The sequence below is a fragment of the Carassius carassius genome, chromosome 27 (genome assembly GCF_963082965.1).
Source record: "Carassius carassius chromosome 27, fCarCar2.1, whole genome shotgun sequence".
Classification (NCBI taxonomy): domain Eukaryota; kingdom Metazoa; phylum Chordata; class Actinopteri; order Cypriniformes; family Cyprinidae; genus Carassius; species Carassius carassius.
The window spans coordinates 17,989,778-18,011,717 of NC_081781.1; the positions used below are offsets into that span (position 1 = coordinate 17,989,778).

General features: G+C 36.9%; 2 protein-coding genes across 3 annotated transcripts in view; both read left to right on the forward strand.

The window, feature by feature from the left end:
• Positions 1–3,105, forward strand: part of LOC132106929 (XK-related protein 6) — a 55,515-nt gene extending 52,410 nt beyond the window's left edge. The window contains exon 3 of the mRNA XM_059513026.1: positions 1,211–3,105. Coding sequence (XP_059369009.1) covers positions 1,211–2,184 — 974 coding nt within the window. The 3' untranslated portion in view covers positions 2,185–3,105. The remainder of the gene's footprint in view (positions 1–1,210) is intronic.
• Positions 3,106–8,030: 4,925 nt separating this feature from the next.
• Positions 8,031–19,365, forward strand: ccm2 (CCM2 scaffold protein). 2 transcript variants are annotated; one of them, XM_059513028.1, is made up of 10 exons: positions 8,031–8,337; positions 14,836–15,012; positions 15,660–15,743; positions 15,819–16,002; positions 16,134–16,264; positions 16,425–16,560; positions 16,766–16,820; positions 16,907–17,042; positions 17,194–17,332; positions 18,693–19,365. In XM_059513028.1, the coding sequence occupies exons 1-10, from the start codon at positions 8,308–8,310 to the stop codon at positions 18,977–18,979; spliced, it is 1,359 nt and encodes a 452-aa protein (XP_059369011.1). In that variant the 5' UTR covers positions 8,031–8,307; the 3' UTR covers positions 18,980–19,365. The 2 variants fall into 2 exon arrangements, with proteins under 2 accessions (XP_059369011.1, XP_059369012.1); XM_059513029.1 differs by lacking the exon at positions 8,031–8,337 and adding an exon at positions 14,025–14,157.
• Positions 19,366–21,940: the final 2,575 nt, after the last annotated feature.

Genomic DNA, 21,940 nt, shown 5'->3' on the forward strand with positions numbered 1-21,940 from the left:
TGAAATTTCAAACAGAACTGCTTATGTGTGTCAATGATGAATGTTTTTGGATGTATCATTTTCACTGGGATTACTCTGAAACCTTGGCAAGAAGAATGTGACACAATTTATACCTTTCAGAAGATATATTTACTCATGATTTCATATTTTGTGATTTTGGTGTAGCACAATGCAATTATAGGTTAATAATTTCAGTAGTGAGAGTTGTTCCAAATTGATTGTTGGTGATTTGTCACATGCATTGCATGCTCTAGCAACATCCCCTGATTAGAAATGCTACTGGAAATGTACCTTTAATTTTTTATGAGTGCAACTCAAGGCTCTATAACAACATGATGCATTGCCAAAATTTGCAGTTAGGTTAGCTTTTTAAGTGACAATAGTATATGGCCAACTGGATCTCTCAGCTTTGTGTTGTATTAATTTATCAACACATCCAACAACCATCTTAATCTTTCAGAAAACCAGACACATCATGGAAAATTTATACTGTGCATCTGGAAAAAAAAAATGCTGAGTTGTGGATGAATCTGAGAATAAGGCCCTCCCTGACTGAGATTTTTGAAATGATCAACTGTGTTTGTGGGGAGCCTGTTTTTTCTGCTGTGCAGCAGATAATCTGAGTCGTAAGACCATTTCTTACGTTTGAGGTGACAGCACTGCCAGCCGTGCAGATGCCTTTATGAACATGAAGTCTGAGCTCAGCAGAATGAATGGTAAACGTCTTATATAGAACAAGAAAGAGGTGTGTTTTGGAAAATGGCTGAAACAAATGGTAGGCAGGTGTTGTAGAAATGATAAGACAATGATTGATACTGTTTGTATGTGTTAGCGTGCTTTTCATTAGCATTATTGGATGCAGACAGTTAATGTTATTCATCACAGTACATATATAATGCATTATGATTTTGTTCTTTTTTGACACACAGAAAATTTTCAAAGATTGCAGTGTGTTAGAATAACAGACAGATTAGAACCTGGAATTTGAAATACACTTTAATGTGTTCACTGTAGTCCTGATACTTGTCCATTTATCATGTAAAAAGACTTAAAGGGATATTTCACCCTAAAAATGAAAATTACACAATGATTTACTCACAATACAGTTACATTACAATTATTTTTTAAAGATATTCATATAAATTGCAACTATAAACAAGCAATGGTTGCATACTGAATAAGAATAATTGTATGTCTCTCTGTTGTCCAGGTGTGTCAGCGGTCGCTTCTCTCCTCTCTCTTTCCTGGGTTCTGGCCTCGTACCACAAGCTTCTGCGTGATTCCCGTGACGACCAAAAGAGCATGAGCTACCGGGGAGCGCTGGTGCATCTTCTGTGGCGTTTCTTCACCATTTCTTCTCGGGCGCTATCTTTCGCCCTCTTTGCCTCAGTTTTCCACATCTACTTTGGCATTTTTGTGGTGCTGCACTGGTGTGCCATGGCCTTCTGGGTAATCCACGGAGGCACCGACTTCTGTATGTCCAAGTGGGAAGAGGTGCTATTCAACATGGTGGTAGGCGTGGTCTATGTCTTCTGCTGGTTTAACGTCAAGGAGGGAAGGACCCGATTCCGCATGGTGGTTTATTATTCGCTGGTGCTGGTGGAAAATACCATCCTTACTGCTCTGTGGTACACCTACAGAGACCCGGTCACTACCGACTCCTACGCTGCATCCGCCCTCTGCGGCGTCTTCCTGTGCTTTGCCTCCGGAGTGGCCTGCATGGTCCTCTACTATGGTGTCCTGCATCCTATGGGGCCCCGGCTGAGGGTGCTGGCAAGTTCCTGCTGTGCTGAGCTGCTCTGGGGCCTCCCCTTACCACCCGAGGCTGAGCCCATGGCTCCCACTCCGGGGCCTCGGGGCTCCCAAGCCACCCCGACCAGGGGGATGGCTTCAGGGGACTACAGCGAGCAGGAGGAGGCCGCCACAGACACTTGTCTGCCGGTGTTCCAGGTGAGATCCACAGAGCCCACCGATGCGGCGGGTCGGCCCATCCCCCCCGAGGGGCCCCTCATCAAGATCGACATGCCCAGGAAGCGCTACCCAGCCTGGGATGCTCACTTTGTGGACCGACGTTTGCGGCGGACCATAAACATCCTCCAGTACATCAGCCCCAATGCGGTGGGCATCAGGTACAGGGATGGACCCCTCCTCTACGAGCTGCTCCAGTACGAGTCCTCCCTGTGAAGGTGTGCGATGCCGCTCTTTCTTTTCTATCATGCCCTCTCTGGTTCTCCACTTCCCTTGGTGCTTTTTCTTCAGAGTTTTTATTTAGCTGTGCTCTGAAGCTATAAGAGTGCATCTAAAAGAGTCTAAATGGAGAATATTCAACATATATTTTGACTAACACAGTATAGAGTTGGAGAACAAATAGTCCGAAATACAACATTCCCTAGTTTGGGTTACTATGGCATGAATGTTCGACTAATGTGTATGTTTGATGGTGTTTGTGGCCCTGTAGCCTCTGATGTGTATGATGGGAATGATGGAGGAACATAGTCTTTAACATCCTCATTCTGATTTTGCTTTTACCATTTTGTGCCTACGTTTTTCCCAGGCAGTTGTGGTGACAACTGATCTTAAAGATGGCAAATGAGTTAATATTAGCTAGACACTAAAAAGCACATTTGATTGTCAAAAATAGCACACGATGCCCCACTCCTTTTCTCCCTTGGTAAAGGGGGAGGAGGCTTGAAATTGTTGGGAAAGTGCACCAAAAAGGTACAATCACTTTTCAAATAAAATGCGATGATATCATGTAAAAATTGGTGTTAAATTTTGGTGACGGCCTACCATATTACACTGCCACCACTATTTTGATCATCAAGGGCCTTAATATTTTTCTTAACATGTCTTTTCATACTGAATCTCACTAGTGATGTGATAATCTTCAGCTCTGTAATCTGAGGGAGTTGAATATTAGAATTTTTAAAATATGGCCCACTATTTTTTTTAACCCATCTGTAGTATGTGAGAATGCACTTTATGAATGCTATGTCTAAATAAATGGGACATATTTTCTTATATACACTACCGTTCAAAAGTTTGGGCTTGGTAAGGATGCATTAAATTGATCAAAAGTGACAGTAAACAGTACAACTTTTCTATTCTGTTGAAAGAATAATGTAATTACTTTCTTTCTCAAATAAATGCTGTTCTTTGAACCTTTTATTTAATCAAAGAATCCTAAAAATGTATCATGGTTCCCACAAAAATATTAAGCAGCATGAATGTTTTCGATATTAATGACCAAGAAATGTTTCTTGAGCACCAAATTCATCATATTATTGATGATTTCTGAATATACAGTATACTCAAAACTTTTAAACGGTAGTGCGTATGATTATTATTTATATATATATATATATATATATATATATATATATATATATGGCACACTGATATATTTAACCCATTTATATTACATGTGAGCAACTGATGAACGCTAGAAAGAATAAATAGGAATTATTTCCTTAAATAAGTCCTTCCATAAATAAACAAAAAACACATAAAAAAAATAAACAACTATTTTGTCATATAATTTACAAAATATGTTTTATGTGAATTAACATGCAAATTCATTGGTTTTATTCAAGGAAAAATATTAAGTTATATGACTAAACAAACCATAATTAAAATAGACTAGATCGAAGTTATTTTTGAGGGTTAGAGAACTGATCTTAAAAGTAACAATTGCTTGTTACCATTTTTGCATTGTAATATTGAACAGAAATATTTGCAATGTGTGGTGCTCAACTCTAACCTTTAGCACTCCTCCATCATTCCCTGCACAAAACTGCATTTTTCTTTTCTTCAGAAAAAGGCTAATGGTTTCTTAAAAGGTGAAGAACCTTGACACATTTACATGTGTAAATGGTATACCATTCGCATTCAAAATGTACTATACTCATTTTTGATAAAAGAAAAAGGTTCTTTATTTGAATTGTGCAATATTTTTTTGAAAATGTACTTTGAAATGTTTGGAGAAAAAGGTGTTGCTTTTGCCTGGAATTAGCTAAGTTTATACACCACCATCGAATGCATGCCAAGGTTGCACATATTGAAGATCAACTAGGTTGCCAGGTGCCAACCAACGAATGAGGGGTTTCTAATGTGCAAGATTGAATTAAACTTCCCATTTTATGTTTTTCTTTTTTTCTGTATCCTATATACGGTGCACTTAGAACGAACCTGAGGGTTACCTCTGAAAAAGCCACTTGTTTACCTCCAATCCTGAGGTAATATTCCCCTGATTTCATCAATTCAGCTGAGAATGAATTGCTCTGTGAAGGCTGAGGTAATTTTTTTTTTCTATGCTTTGTTTAGCATCCAGGCGAGATAAATGCAGAAATTAACATGGGATGCCAAGTTTCACCGCATTGAATTTGGGCTGCTACAAACCCCATTTGTGCCTGCTGAAATATTCCAAGCAGACTTCAGATCGGTTGTAGTTGACGATGTGGAGGGTGTGTTTTGCCAGGGATGGAAAAGAACATGAGGATAGGAAATAGCTATCAGTGAGTGTGTGTATTCATGTGTGTGTGTGCATGTGACTTTGGTTTGTAGGTCTTACCTCATCAGCTCCATCCTTGGTTGCTGCTCTGACCCCTCCACCGCTCTCATGCGAGTGTTATCTAGGTTATTTGACTATGTTTCAAGATAACAACTTGGATTTACAGCCTGGCCAAAGGGAATAGGGGACGGGCAGGTGATTTCATGCAATTCTTATTCCAAACCATCAATATACCGTAACCCTCACAATATCAGGTTTTCAGTTTAAGCAAAAGAACGCAACAGCTCCATTTCCTGTTCCCTGTTCCCTTCCAGTGCCTAAAAAGCCACCAATATTCCACTCCTGTAGGTGCTTGGCACATTAATGCACTGTTGTTTGCTGGGATATCACCAACCCTGTTAACACTATGACGTGTGCAACGACTACTCATTTTTGCGGTTGCGTGACTCGGCTGCCTGGCATCCCATGATACGTTCATAGTCCAATTACAGAATTGGTAACCGCTAACGAATTTGAGGAAGGACAGTTCAGGTGATATTTTCAACTACACTGTGATATTTTCTTCTATTATTCCACTAGCATGATGTGTAGTGACCAACATTGCCACGTTTGATCAGTTATAGGGGCGGGATTTGCAACAAATCCAAACCTGTACAGCATGCATATAATTCCGAATTGGTTCGTTTTAGATTACTGCCTTACTAGTCAAACGAGTTACACATCAGATTAGTTGATATTAAAGTCATCCCGCCATTTGTAGACGTAGAGGGTGGGATGGGTAAGTGGGACCAGTCTCTAATATCTGATTCTTTGTGGTGCCTTGTCTTTTTGGGTGCTTCTGTGTAGCCATGGCAGCCAGTGCAGCAAACAACAATGCCAGTGTCTCTATCTCCATTAATATTTCACACTCAGTACTGTAACAAGCCAGTCAATTTTGTCCCATACCCACTCAGAAAGTGCTCCCTGGGTAAATCTTTGCAAAACGAAATGATCTGCTTATTAAATTAACTTAAAGGCAATACTTAACATCTACTTGATTGTTGGGTTCCACACTTTTCCTGAAGATGAAATACACAGACCGGTTCCATTCGACTATTCTCAAAGGTTTTGTTTCTGATCGGATGTGAAAAAGGAATGAGATTTGGCTTGTTTTGGTACTAAATGACAGTTATGATGAAGTTAGCAATTTATTTAATGATTGTTAATGTACCTCTGTCTATGCCTTCCTCTGTCTTGCGAAACAAATGAGCTGTAGTGCCAACAAGTTAATCTTTCTCTCTGTCGTTTGTCTTGTGAACAAAAATGTCTAGCCAAATGGATTTATGCCTGCAAAAAAAAAGAAGAAAAAAAAAAGAAAAAATGTGTGTAGACCAATAAGAATAGAAAAAATGGGGGTACGTAAATATGGTGCTGACTGGATTGAATATTTTAACTAAAACCTGGGATGGCATTAGACACATTTTTAAAGGCCTCTAGTGCTGAACCATCTTCAGACTGCTTCTACATCCTTTGGATTCTTAGCATGCCTCCAAAATGCATCCTATGGTGACCCCTCCAACACATGTGCATGTTTACTTCAATGAAACGCCCCACCCATCGCTCCTGGGTCCTCTACACGCTCATCCAGTCCAGTTCTGTACAGTGGTTCCGCAATGATCAGTATTGATATAGAGCCAAAAGTTCTGATGACGAAACAACCACAAAACGGTGCATTTTTGTTTCTTGACCTGGTGCTTATCAACAAATTCTAAAGGTGCTACCACAAATGTGGACCGCAGGACCCCTGTTGTGGCTCACTAAGCAAGGCCACCGTCCGATAGACCTGCCTCTTTAAGCTCACGGACTCTTTCCTCTCTGGAAGAACAAGCACCTCAACACAGTTTACAGCCAAACATCTCTCTTTGAAATATGGTGCCATTTATTATGTTTTAAGCTGTACAAAGAAGCATCGGTGCAGCAAATATGTTTCTTTTTTACTTCTTCCCCGAATTTTTGGTTTATTTTTATGTATAAAATGTTTTTAAAAAATATGTTTAGGCGTTTAGAATCTGCACTAGGATTTCTCGTAAGAGAAAAAAAGATGAAAATGCATCATTTTGACATTCATCTATACAGGCCTAAAAGTACTACTGGTAAAAAAGGGATCGCTAAACATATAGAAGGTGATTGCTGTGTTGTATATTCCTGTCATCTCTATGTCTTAAACTTATGTGTATTTCTTCTGTTATTGTAGATCTGGCTGTATATTTTGTTGGAAATGATCTTATTAATGATTATGGTTGTCAGATGAATTGCTGCTGATTTTAGAGTTGTTATCCATACTGTTGGACACGGGTAAATTACCTGTAAAACAGATTGTGTTAGATCGTCATTGTATTTCTCACATGGGCTGTTAAAGAAAGAGGGCACAAAGTTAAGCAAATTATTTGCTACTATCTGTAAAACATTTCTTTTTTTCATAACTGACTGTACTTATTATGTTGAGAAAAAAAGAGATTTATTTGATGTTGTCAAATACAAATGAAAGTGAATAGTTTTGTTTGGTTGCCATTATTTGAGAACAAAACTGATGTCTGGTAATGCATTAGACCTTATTTTTTTTGGGGGGGGGGGGGATATTACTAATACTGACAACATATGGTGCTATGGTTGATTTTGTAAACTTTGTTTTTTTAGGTGAAAAAGGGAATATCATACTAACAAAAAAGAATATTTTGAGCCTTACTGTAGATCTATATATAGACTGTTCATCACTAAAGAATGGAAAAATAAGTATAGTATTTGAAAGTGAGTACATATATACAAAACTGTATGCTTTATGTTTATGCAGAATTTGCCCAATGACAGATCAAAGTGGTTATATACTAATGTATATGTTCAGATGTGTATGTGAATGTATACTGATATGATAGAGATAGATTTCCCAGAGTAACAAATTGTTGTTTAATAAAGATATTACATTATTATAATTCATTTTTATCCTCAATCGAATTTATGAAACACTAATGTATTCACAGTTTATAACTTGTTCATATATCCAAGCATGTAACCACATTCAGGGCTGGGGGGATCTGATTAACAATAGTACCTATGTTACTTTGGTGGTGGTTACAACAGATGAAGTATCAATAGTCTAAAATAGCTAATTGAGTAAATCCATAAACAAAGACAAATGAAAACGAAGGAACAGATTTAAATTAGAAGTAGGCTATGTTAGCTACATTATATGTTCAAAATAAGCATTTTGAGATGTTTACGGTACTTAAATTCAGGTAAAGTGCTGTATGATTTAAGTCTTCTTGTAGTCTTTTTCGGAGTTTGCTGAGGCCCTCTAGTGGGCCCCAGTCTCCTATTTAAAGAGCCACTGTACTAGAACTTATAACTATTACTTACGATTAAATGCTAAATCTAAAACATTCTAAACTGACCTAAATCTTTCATTTTCAGGGGTTATGCATAAGACCATTTAGTTTGTAGTTTAATATGCACTTATGAGGTTTCTATTTGTCCCGCAAAGCACTGTGGGTAGACGTCCTACGCCCAAAATGGCGGCAGGATTGAAAAGTTTGTTGCTGTTTTTGTTTTATTTTATGACATCTTATCGGTCTCTGTCCCCCTCTGAATATATCCCTATTTTTTAATCACGGTTGAGAGGGTTAGTGGTTTGTCTGGAGCGGTGTTTTGTTTAGTTCGGATCGGTAACGCGCCTCCGTGGAAGTGTTTGAGGCAGATGGCACTGAACTCGTGCACATCACTGCGTCTAATACAATTAAAATGAAGAGCATTTCTACATAGAGATGGAGGATGACGTAAAGAAAGTCAAAAAGGTAAGTCAACATCGTAATATTTTGAAGGTTCACTCGCATGATCCACAAACTGGTTAGTACGTAAGATTTAATGTGGTGGCCTAACCACAGATAAACAGCTGTTATAGCTCTTTTCAGACTCATAAAACACCCTCATTTTAGTCTTAACACTATTTAGAGGAGTCTCTGTGTGTTTTGTCGTTACTTTAGTAACGTTAGGGGAATTGCTGGTGGTTTACGTAAGGCGCATCACCCAAAATAACCTGAGAATCTCAGCGTGTGACTCTTGTAATTGTTACATTTTTGTCTCTTGTCATTTTCTTCTGGACTTCTTTATGGCATTTAGTGTTTCAGAGATTTACAGAGTCCCCTATGGTCCCGTAGAAAAATAATTGAGATGCGATCATCTGTACCTGTGTTTTCTAATCTGTACTGTCCGTTTATAAAAAAAAATTTGTACAGTTTATACAATTAGTTGCAGAAGAACAATCAAAGATTCATAAACTACAGCCATAGTGTCGCAGCATGGTCCTCCAATTAATAAATGTATGTCTACACTGATGTTCTTCTAATAGATATGATCCTAAAATATTGGAATTTTACATTGTACTAAACAGAGGTGGAAAGAGTACAAAAATATTCTACTCAAGTAAAAGTACCATTACATTAATGAAATTTTACTTAAGTACAAGTAAAAGTACCAGTCTAAAAATCAACTCAAGTAAAAGTAAAAAGTAGCTCATTTAAAATTTACTCAGAGTAAAAATTACTTAGTTACATTTTAACAGTGGGAGGGAGTCAAAAATGGGACAGGCCAAGGGTGTCAAACTCAGTTCCTGGTGGGCCACAGTCCTGCACAGTTTAGATATAACCCTAATTAAACACACCTGATCCAGCTAATCTAATCATTTAGGTTTATTTGAAAACTACATGATATGTGTGCTGGAGCAGGGTTAGAACTAAACTTTGACACCCCTGGGATAGGCCTATTAATCTCAAACTAGTTGTTTTTAATTAAAGGAATCAGTTATTTAGAATAATAAAACATTTGGGCTGTTACCAGGCAAATCAGTATCAACAAACTCATCTTTTAATGCAGAGGAAATGCAGAAGATTCATTGGAAGTGGCATTTAGATGTATTACACTAGTGCAGGACAAGAATGCATTTAACCTGCAGTTACAAATGCATGAATAATGTTTTGATATACAAAACATAAAATGTTGAATACTCATTTGAAATTATAAGAAATTAATTATTTAAAAAAATCAAAATATACTTTAAATGTGATATTAAAATGGCCAGTATGTGTCAGCAAGTCACTGTTAATAAGTGAGTCATTGCGATTGAACCGAATCATTTAAACGGTTGATTCATTCAGGAACGAAACACTGTCACGTTGCTCAGAGACGCAAAACTGTGCTTTGGTGGCTGTGTTTGGAATTATTTTCTGTTTTAGAAATAGAGCTAAAAAAGGCAATATGGTGTCTAAAACGCAAGTCTCTTAATTAACTTGTTTACTGAACTGTTATATATATATGTATGTATGTATATATTCATGATGATTTTTGGAGGAAAAGACGGCATTCTTTGTGTGATTTTGATTTAATGTATGAAATTATATAAATATGTGAATTTTCTGCCCCTATATCTTCAATTTTGTGATCATTCTAAACATAGGCGCCGATTTATGTTTTTCTCCGTGGGTGCTCAAGGGCGCAAGCCATTTAAAAAATTAAAAAATAGACTAGGCTATTAAAAAAATATTGCATTTCAGAACCTTAGGCTAATGGACAGCGGCCGATACAAACACACACAACAGCGTCACTTCTCAAAAATACAAACAGGATTGGAGATGAAAAGTTTAACTGACACGTAACCGCTAATGCGTTCAGCTTCTTGGGAAATTAATGTTTTGTAAATATTGATTAAAAGACTATTGCGAAAGGACAGCGTTTCCATTAACCGATTGTTGCGACTAAAATAATGAGTTTCTGGGAATGTCTACCTCATTTATGTTTCGAGGTTTCTTTTGATAGTGGCATGGCTTTTCTTTGAGGTTTCGAATCCATTATTCATATAGGCTAAAAAAATATTTTTTTTATTTTATGTATTTAACAAAGAACTTGTATTCTGTCCAAAAGTAGGCTACTTTTGTGTCCATTAGTTTTTCCTCTTTTAAACCGTATATAGTCCTATACTTGAGCAGAAAAATGTTCCCATTTAAACCCTGTTACGAACTTTAAGGAGTCTAGGGAATGTACCGTAACATTTACATATTAACGTACTGCTGGGTATGAAATGAGGTGGAAGAACATGACAGACAAAACTTTGAAAGAGAAAAAATACTGGACGTTTATTCACAAAAAGCCAAAGCCACTAGATCCAGTAAAATAATGTCGATATATCAATATTAATAGGTTTGGCTTTTTTTATAACAAATCTGTCCATTTTAGTCTGATTAATGATTAGTGATTACGGAAAGCATTAAATGATTACATACTCGCACGGCACTGTATAGTGGGGGATGGGACGTTTTCAGAAACGCTGTGATTGGTGGATAGGATATGGAACATGCATGCGACTGGTTATGTCACTGTCACTGACAACAACATAACCAATCACAGTGTGGCAGACGCTTCATAGCGCCAACTGCAATGTTTAATTTTAAATAAATGTAGCCTACTGGCAGTCTGGCACTGGCACACGTGGGTGCTCATTTTCCGTGGGTGTTCGGTATTTTCCGTGGGTGCTCCACGGTATCGGCGCCTATGATTCTAAATGCATTTTAGGAGACTGAATCACACAGTGAAAGAACGCACTATAAGCGCGCACATCATTAAAACAAAAAATATGATATTATCGCAGATGATATATATAGCACACTCCTCACCACTGTCTTTTTGGCTAATTTGTGCAAAACCTCTTGCTAAAATGTCAAAGCTTCATTTTAACCACCAATGCAACGATGCAATTATTTAGCTTACCTCTACATTCTTGCGAAGGGTTGATGTCTTGTCGAGATTTTATAAGCTGCTAGTTTGGTCTTCCTAAGCAAGTACAGCTTACACTGCATAATAGAGCATACATATGGCCAGGGGTTCACTTCATTTCCTTCGAGTTCAACTTCAGAATATGACGGGGTTTCGTTTTCAGCGGTGTCTGCACCACTAACGCCTGTTTTGACCGTCTGAATCTCTCTTGTGATTTTAGCGCCAGTTTGCCCTCCTGCCCATTATTTACTGACGTAGTTTCCAGGGAGCGATTTTTTTTTTGTTTTTTTTTTTTTACTCAGTAATTAATGTGTTTTAAAATGTAGCGAAGTACAATACTTTAAACAAAATATACTTAAGTAAAAGTAAAATTACAGATTTAAAAAAATACTTTAAAAAGTATTAGTACACAAAAAAGCTACTCAATTACAGTAACGCGAGTAAATGTAATTCGTTACTTTCCACCTCTGGTACTAAATAATTAATAATAAATATCATATATATAAATATATATATATATATATATATATATAAGACCAATGTTGTGATCCTAAAATTTGAATGTAAAATATATCCAGGCTTGTCTTAAAAACTTTCTAGATACATTTAATAACTTTTGCTATATATATATATATATATATATATATATATATATATATATAAATATATATATATATATATAAATATATTATATAACAAAATTGTATACATGCATATATGTGTATCTACATAGTATGCATGTATACAATATTTTATATATAATATTAACAAAATAAATTTGCTAATAGAATGCTAATAATTTACAAAATTTGTTTGTATATATGTTTAAAATATAAAAATGTAAATTATTATTATTACTATTAATGATAACATCTACATTTTAGCTGTGAGCACGTTTCTAAATTGTGGGAATGGCTCTACAAATCTGTGTTTGTGATTTATTTATTAATTTATTTTTAAGTACAGCTTCAAAATTAAGCCAGGGTACACTTTGCACATTTTTGAGCATTAATTGCTCAAATCAAATGATCAGACCTTAAAAGTCTCCTCTTTGACCCTATATTGAGTCTATGTACTCCTCTGTCCGATGATGAAGTTAACAGGCCTGCAGGAACACATTATCTGATGTGAGGATTGGCAGGATCACAGACAGGGTTCTTCTGACGTGAGGTTTCCTGTCAGATCAGTGTTTTTGTAGGGGAGGTGTTTCTGTGCCAAGCTCAGACTTTCGAGGGCTGGGTTCTCCAAAGATTGAGACAGGAAGTGACGCCCCCTGTGTCTGCGTCTTAACCACCGCTGTGCTGCAGATGCTTTCTTTCCCTCAGTCAAAGCAAATGATGAGTAATAGACGAAGTAGAATGATGTGTAATCTTTTAACGGTCAGGCTTTCAGTCGTTATTAATGCAGCAATGTGTTAATGCATGTTTTGGTTGTTTGATTTAGCAGAGAGAATCAGTTTCCCCAAGTGACCACAGGTTGGAGGCATCGAGTCGTTTACTGTCAAAATCAGTGTGCAATTTGTTTTATATTAGTAATATTTTTATTGTGATTGCTTGTTAATGTAAACAGAGGCATTTGTAAAACCTGAAATAAATAACCTTGAACTTAAAGCAATAAAATCTTTTTATATAATCTACCATTCAAAAAGTTTAGTGTTGGTGAGATAGATAAGCCTTAAAAATGAAGATGCCAAAAGCAATGTTTTTAAGACCCAATATGTGAAAAGTCATTAAGATATATTTAATAATTATTGAGTTACAGGCATGTGAACTTTGCAGCAAAAACACCATTTTTGAAGGATCACCATTGGCACATAATGCAACAAATATTGCTGAAGTCAACAGATTTTACTAATAAACCAGACAATCTCTAAAAAATTATCATTCTACTCTGTAAATATACATTGACAACATTTAATAATTTATCTTTCATCATTGTACATGTTTATCTTCAGAAAAAACAATTGACGGATCAAAAATTTGAGTTTCTGAAATTTAAATTTTACATTTTAAGTGCCATGACTCAAATGTCTTTACTGTCACCTTTGATCAATTTAATATATCATTGCTGAATTGAATACAGTAATCATTTCTTTTAAATAATCTTACTGGCACCAAACCTTTAAAGGCTATTTCTGTTAAATCCAGGTGAGGATCACCTGTACACCTTGTTTTCTATAAGGCCAGGCCTATAATAAAATGTTATAGTACAATATTAATGAATAATTAATATTGTTAAAAAATATATATTTATTTATTATCTATAGATAATAACACATATATATGTGCATTATAATTTTACTAAATTCAATATAATGTGTGATTGGACTGATCTTGAACAACTTGAATAGACCTCTAGACTGTTTGTGTTGTTGTACTCTTAAGTGGTATAATTATTTTTGTTAAGCCAAGTTCATCTTTTAATTACATCCTACCTAGCCTTGTATTTAGCACCTACTAGTGTGACACACCGGAAGTCCTGTTAACTCAAAGCAGTTATTTAAACAGAATGAAATTATTGGAGATCATTTTATAGAAGGACTGCAGTTTCTACAACTTTTTTTATACTTTGTTTGGGTGTTTCATCACAGGAAATGGTGGTTTCTGTTCTTCCTGATTGCATGAACTATAGCTTAAGGCAGAACGTGAGTGTTTGTGTTTGAGGACGCGTGTGTGTCATGGGGTGTGGTTTCTCTTGCTGCTTTGAGGGAGTTAGCCCTCATTTGTCACAAGCCACATGCAACCTGTTTTGAGAGCAGCGCGCAACAGTAGTCAACGGTTGCATAGGACAACTGTTGTGCGCCACCAGTTTCCATTGTGCTGTCGAAGTGACTGATCATGGAGACAGAGGTAGGGCTCGCAGAACTCTTGCTTCTTTTCTTAAATGTAATTTTAAACTTTCAGTCCACCTCCAGGTTTCAGCCTTAACTACTTCAAAGAGCTTAGAGACTTTTATTTTGGATAGCAAGCTGACATTAGTGGTTAAGTTTACCACAGAGTAAGTAGCATTCTTTTTCCATGAATGTCGATCTCATTATGCTTCGCAAAGGTATAGGGTTTCATAAAAGCCCTCAAGCCAATGTACTGCTGAAACTAGTTGATTATGTTGTTGTTTTTAAGCCAGTGGTACATTTGAAGGGTAAGGACAGATTGTTAATGCGTCTATTTTGCTGATTTATGTTGAATGTTTTATAATAAACTGCTTTCTCGTTAAATTTGATTCAGAGTAACTTAATTCAGAATAAAATTGATTCAGTATAACCTGCACTTCCATGGAGGTTGATGTATTTACAGACTTGGGATTGTTCTAATAGTTGCCCCATCAGTCCAGAACACAGAATTCAAAGATGTCGTCAGTTTGAAGTGAATCAGAAAGACATCAGCAAGAAACATTTTGGTGCAGCTAGCCACTGACCAAACTCATGAAATTATGGTCTCACTGAAAAAGCTCTTGTGTTTTTTAATTCCTCTGGTTGAGATGTGATTTCCTCTCTCTCTCTCTCTCTCTCTCTCTCTCTCTCTCTTCAGCCAGGTATTGTGTCTCCGTTCAAGCGGGTGTTTCTGAAAGGAGAGAAGGTGAGAGATAAGAAGACTCTGGAGAAGTCCACTGAGCGTAGGGCCCTCCACACCTTCTCCCTCTCTCTCCCAGATCACCGTATCGACCCAGACATTCTGCTAAATGACTACATTGAGAAGGAAGTTAAGGTATTACTCACATTTTTTTACTCACAAATTTGTGCTATTGTATTATGTGCTAATTTTTCCATTTTGTTTGGGGGAAAAAGGCTTTAGGGGAGAAAACCCTTCCCAAAAAATGTTTTTGCTTTTGCCATCAGTGTGTCCAATCAAACTTAAAAGCATGTAAAAGAGTCAACCCTCAGTCACCATGATATTCTTTTATATTCAAGCTCTGCATTTGACAGTTTTTGCCACAAGCTCTTCACAGGATCCCATCTTGCAGCAAGTTATTTTTACAAAACCTTTACCTAATCAAACTATGGCATCCCTCAGGGTTCGATACTTGATCCGCTTCTATTTGCAGTTTATGCCTTTGTTTCTACAGATAATGAGGCACCATGGTTTCCACTGTTATGCTGAGGATACCAACATTTATATCAACTCCTTTGAATTCTACCCTCCCTCCCTTAGTTTCCTAGCTAGCTAGTTAAGGACTTCCATGGGTGGCAGGTTATTTAGCACTGCTGCTCCCAGATTCTAGAGCTCCTAAGACAAAAATAATAAAATAAAAGAACTGTGTAGTGCAGTCTCTGGTTGCATCCTTGTACCCTTATTTTTTCTTGCCATTTTTTTTATATAAATGTTTTTCATTATTTTTATTATTACTATTGTAGTATCTGGGACAGCTGACCTCAGTTCCTGGATATCTGAATCCCTCCAGCCGCACAGAGGTTTTGCAGCTTATTGACAATGCCAGGGTAAGAGTAATAGCCAATGACATTGTCTGTTCTGGAAGATAAATTCCTACATTGCTTCTCTAATGTGTTTTGCAGAAGTCTCACCATTTGGCAGGGCAGCTGACATCAGAGCAGGATGCTGTTGTCAGTTTGTCGGCATACAATGTGAAGCTCGTGTGGCGCGACGGAGAAGACATCATTCTCCGCGTACCCATTCATGACATCGCAGCTGTGTCCTACATCAGAGACGACTCACTCCACCTAGTGGTGCTAAAAACAGGTACGCAGTAATGTGGATGAACATTAACACCAAAAGTGCAGCAGAACACGGAAACTGAAAAAAGATTCTAAGGATAATGTTTGAAAATAATTTTAGGTTTTCTTACCATGGGGTATGATTTGCGTTTGTAGCTCAGGAGCCCGGAGGTTCTCCATGTCATAGTACAGAGATGTCAAAATCTCCCACTCTGAGCTCTCTTTCGGAGAGCGGCGCTGTGCTTGTGGAGGTCTGCTGCCTGCTTGTGCTGGCTGTCGACAATAAGGTTGGCTTTGGTCATTTAAAAGGACCTTATTTTGTCTGTTAAATTATGAAACAAGTGACGGACAAGTTTAGAAAAACTGCTGCTATTGTGCAATTTACTGTTACTTTTGATGTTTATAAAGGCAGCAGTGGTTTGATTTTCATGAGCTTTGGTTTTGCAGGCTGCAGCAGAGGAGCTGTGTCTTCTACTTAGTCAAGTCTTCCAGATCGTCTACACCGAGTCCACCATTGACTTCCTGGACAGGGCCATCTTTGATGGAGCCACAACACCCATCAGGCATCTCTCGATCTGCAGCGGTGAGTAGACAAGAGCTTCATCATTTTGGGATTTCCCAGTAAATTTGTACTTGCCCAAAACCACAGACCACAGTCGGTTTCACATCACTATTTCAACTGGGGCTGCTTTATTGGAACCATATTTATGCTTCCTGAAGCTTAGTCTGTTAATTTCACGCTGACCTGAAATATTTCTAAATACTTTACTTTTTTTTTCCAATAAAAGAGGACTCCTCGAGCAAAGATGTCAAAGAAGTGTTTGAGGCCGAGGCGAGCACATTGTGAGTATTGCTTCAACCGACCTCTGCAGTAATGTGGCATTTTATCTCTCGAATTGTGCGGTCATTGTGTTTTTGTCCAATCTCAGTACTTTCCAAAGCTCTCTAGAGGCGGGACACTCCTCTAGCCCCTCCCCCTCCCCAGCCTCACCACAAACCATAACAGCCAGTGAGAGTGAACTAAGCACAACAGCTGCTGAGCTTTTACAAGACTACATGACCACAGTGAGTGTTTGTGTGGTAGAGTGCAGTGTATAAAAATACATTTGAATGTCTGTTGTTAAAGTCTGTAATTCGTCTTTGCATATATAAATGATCCCATCATGCATTTCGGGTTTCAGTTTTTACACTGTTTTCCTGTCATCCTCTGCTATAGTTGAGGACCAAGCTGTCATCTCAGGAGATCCAGCAGTTTGCCACACTGTTACGTGAGTACAGAAACGGAGCCTCCATCCATGAGTTCTGCATCAACCTGCGTCAGCTTTACGGAGACAGCAGGAAGTTCCTCCTCCTGGGTTAGTCACATGTTGGGATGTTAAATTTGTTTAAACATAGCTGTTTTTTATGGACTACTCGTTGCTCAATGACTTTATATGCAAAACTTTAACATTGTTTGCATCATGTCTATGCAGAGTTGTTATTGTTAACTAAAGCTATTATTTGCTTTCATTAATTGAAATAAAAAATATTAATAACATACCTGCAAACTAGTAGCTTTTGTCGCAACGGTCATATTCCGAACTATGTCACCTTTTTGACCTCTTGTGAATTTGCAGGTATTTAATAAACAATTAAATAAAATTAAACCAAAATAAAAATATATTAAATATACATAGGAAAAAAAAACAATGAATATAAAAAAGTTACTTGCATTAAAATAAATGAAAATTGAAAAGCTAATTTAGTATAGCAAGTTAATAAACATTATAATCAAAATCAATAAATACACTAATAGTATTTATAATAAATTAACTCTCGTTAAAATGACTTTTACCATTTTTACTGATTACTTAGCGCAGCGGTTCTCAATTCCAGTCCTCGCGCCCCACTGCTCTGCACATTTTGTACATTTCTCTTATTGCTTCAGACGTTTGTGGACATCACAGGACATCTGCGAAGTGGACATCACAGGGCATTCCGCCATGATTCCAGTTCGAAGCGAACGTATATGTTCCATTCAAAGTGCATTGAAGTGTGCAAGACGTGAATTTAAATTGTATTGATTTACAGAGGTATATGATGTCACAGTTGTTCGTGTGTGCAGACAGACATTTGCAACGCTAATCCGTGAATGAATGTTTCGAAGTGACGTAAACATCAGATTTCCCCTGCTCAGGGAGTAGGGAGCGATGAACACTGTGTAGAGACCATGTCAATGGGAACACAGTTCATGCACGGAGCTCACTTCTAACGAGCTGATTATCTGAATCAGGTGTGTTGTTAAAGAGAGACTTACAATATGTGCAGAGCAGGGGGTCGCAAAGACTGGAATTGAGAACCGCTGACTTAGCTCTTCGTTTTTATTCCATATACATAATAATTACACTTTTTTTCTCTGGAGTCCACATATTAGAATAAAATAAATCTTAAATTATTATTATTATAATTTTTTTTTTATAAATTGTAACTTGATTTTTCCACCCTCTTGAGGACCCATAGAATAAAAAATAAATATATAAACATTTTGACAGGTTCAAACGAACTGTGCTGAAATTTGTGTCACAAATTGTTACGGTCAGACTTGTTGTCGTCAAGGAGCTACAACCCCCCCCCAAATAAACAGCTGCTTGCAGAATGTTTAAATAGTACATCAGACTTAACATTTGTTCATAGGTCAATATGTTGATACATTCCCTTCTGTTTTCTCCTCTCCAGGATTGCGGCCTTTCATTCCAGAGAAGGACAGCCAGCACTTTGAGAACTTTTTGGAAACCATCGGCGTGAAGGATGGCCGCGGCATCATAACGGACAGCTTTGGACGTTACAAACGCACAACAAGCTCTGCGTCAGACTCCACCACTAATGGAAACGGTGCCGCCGGTGGATCGGATGAAGGAACGCCCACCTCTGAGGGCGACGAATGGGACCGCATGATTTCAGACATAAGCAATGACATTGAAGCGCTAGGAAGCAGTATGGACCAGGACGGCGTGCCGTCTTGATGTCACAGTATTGGGTCAGTGACTCGCAGTGTGCTTTAGCCAATCACCACTTGAGATAATCACACGGGGCATTGGCCCTTATTGCTGTCCATCCAATCTGACAATGCTGGAGTTTGGATACCACTTCCTGGTCATCATCCTTATTTTTATATGTTGTGCCATATTAACACAACCAGATTTTACTGATTTGACGATTTAGATTTTTAAGACCTGTGACAGAAGGATTGTGTATTGCTGTGGACAGCAGTTGTGTTCTTCTGGGGTGTTTATTGGCAGTATCTGCTACCACTAATGAGAAACCTTGTTGCTGGTAGATATTGCTCTTTCACACTGATCTGCATGAAAGCTTATTTCTACCAAGAATAAATAATACCTTTTATTTTACAGTTCTGACTTTTTCCGTACATTTCTGAGAAATTCTCAGAATTGCGAGATATAAACTTGAAATTCTGAGAAAAAACATCAGAATTGAAATAAAATTCTAACTGCCAATTTTTAGAAAAAAAAAATCTAAATTGTGAGGTAAAATATTGTAGTCACTTTTTTATTCGAGAAATAAAGGTAATTGTGCCTTTTTATTCCATAGTTCAGACTTTGTCAGAATTGTGAAAAATCTAAATTGAATTTATATCTCACAGTTTTGAGTTTATATTTTGACTTCAGAATTGCAGGAAAGTCTAATTTGAGAAAGAAGTCAATTGCACGATGTTAACTTTCATAAACTTTGGTTTATAAGTCAATTGTGAGAAAGCTCAGAATTACAAGTTAAAAAGTTACCCTTTACAAAAAAAAAAAAAAATTCAGACTTTCCCTCAATTTTTCTCCGTTGTGTTTATATCTCACAATTCAGACTTTTTCTTAGAATTGCACATCTGGCAGTTGAGATTATATCTTGGAATTCTGACTTCCATGAAAAAAGTGAGCAAAGTACTTGGTTAACTCATTCTGACAAAAAAATTAATTGCGCATTTTTAAAAACTCAACTGTGAGAAAAAAGTCAGAATTATGACCGTTGCAATTACCTTTATTTATAAAAATAAAAATAAAGGTAATTGCAACTTTTTATCAGTATCATGTTTATATCTCTCAGTTTATATCTTGCAATTCTGACTTAAGAACTGAGGGAAAAGTCAAAATTCTGAGATATATATAATGCTTTATTATGAGTTTACAATGCTCAGTTGCAAGAAAAAAGGCTTGTGAAATGATCATTTGCAGGTAACCTCTTAAACTTAAAAAATATATATATTTTGCAGAAATAAGCTTCCAAAGATTGAGACCAGTGTGTGAAACCACTTGTGTCTCATTTAATGTGTCTTCTGATCAGTGTGAAGGTGTGAAGATGCGTGATCTGCATCTTATGTGTGTTGATGGACCTGATGGATGTGAGGTGCAGTATATTTCTCCTGCACTGAAGTGCTAATCAAAACTTGACCCTTTTACAGCCTCATATATTAACTGGTCATTGTTCTTGTGACACGTTTTTCCTCTAACATATATTTTTTACTTCTATTAAATTTGTTTCAGCCAGGTTTGATTATTGTTAACCAGTTATTAACATGTGGGTTTCTTCAGGTAGGAAATGTAGCATTATATATTTCTGGTTTTGACTGAAAACCTGAAAAAAAAATCTGGATAGTAGACAAAGTCAATTTTCTGGCTGATTGAGAATGCAATATTCAGTGCACTGCATTACACTCATGTCCCATCATTCATTGTATCTCCTCAGAGTTTTCAGTAATCTTAACATTGTGCCTTGCAGATTCACTGATTGTATCATCCAACATGGATGCAAGTAATGTTCTGTAATCTGTACAGAATGTGACTAAAGTATGAATTTATTAAAAAAGTGCAGCACTTAGGTCCTCATTTATTGCTATCTGTATAATTTGAGCACTTTATAGTGAAACTACAGGAGGGGTTATTTTACAAGAATGGACTTACCTGCACACTTTGATTTTATGATTTTTTGTTTATTAGTTAGCCGCCTTTTAAGTTTAACCCTGGTTTAAGCAACATTTCACTTTTTTATTCTGGAAGCAGGTTTTACTATTTTTAAACCTGCGTTATGAAGCATTGTTCCAGAACAGCTCCATGAACTGGTATATTGAAAAAAACACAATAAAGTGCTATATAAATGCATCATTCATTCATTAATATGGAGTAGGAAATCATTTACACTATAAAGAAACTTTTTTGAATTGTGATGGCATTATGGCAATATAACATTGCTGCCAGCAGGGGGCAGTTTAACTACAGCAGCAATCCAGATTGACCATTATTAGCATTAATTAATGATAGATAGATAGATAGATAGATAGATAGATAGATAGATAGATAGATAGATAGATAGATAGATAGATTTGCATCACAAGAATAAATGACATTTAAAAATTAGAATTAAAATATATTATGATATTGTAATAATATTTCACAATATTACTGTTTTAAACTGTATTTTAAGAGACTTGCTGTGGTTGAGCTGAAGGTCTATACATATGTTTTATTTAATAAAAATATATAAAGTGCATTCATTTATTTTTTCATTAGCACAAATGGGAACAGTGCTCCAAATCCCTCACATTTGATAAAAAGAACTACACCCACAACTAATGACCAGTAAAAACCTTGACAAAAATAGGCATTTAAGAAGAATCCCTAACATAGACATAAGCCTGCTCAATTTATCCAAGCATGTAGCTATCACGCAACGATAAGAAGGATTAAACGTATCCCACAGTGCAACAGTGCATTCCCTCTCCCTCATTCGTGGATGTTACCTCTGAAACAAGAGGCCTTTGCCCTGGATCGACTTCTTTTTGAGGTTAGCTAGAGGGTTAATTTTGAATAAGATAAACTTGTGCTAGAAATCTGCCCTTTTAATTATTTTGTGCTGGAGAGTCCTTGCCATCAAAGCAAGAGCTAAAGACCTCAAAGACATCGACTGGCATTATCACATGG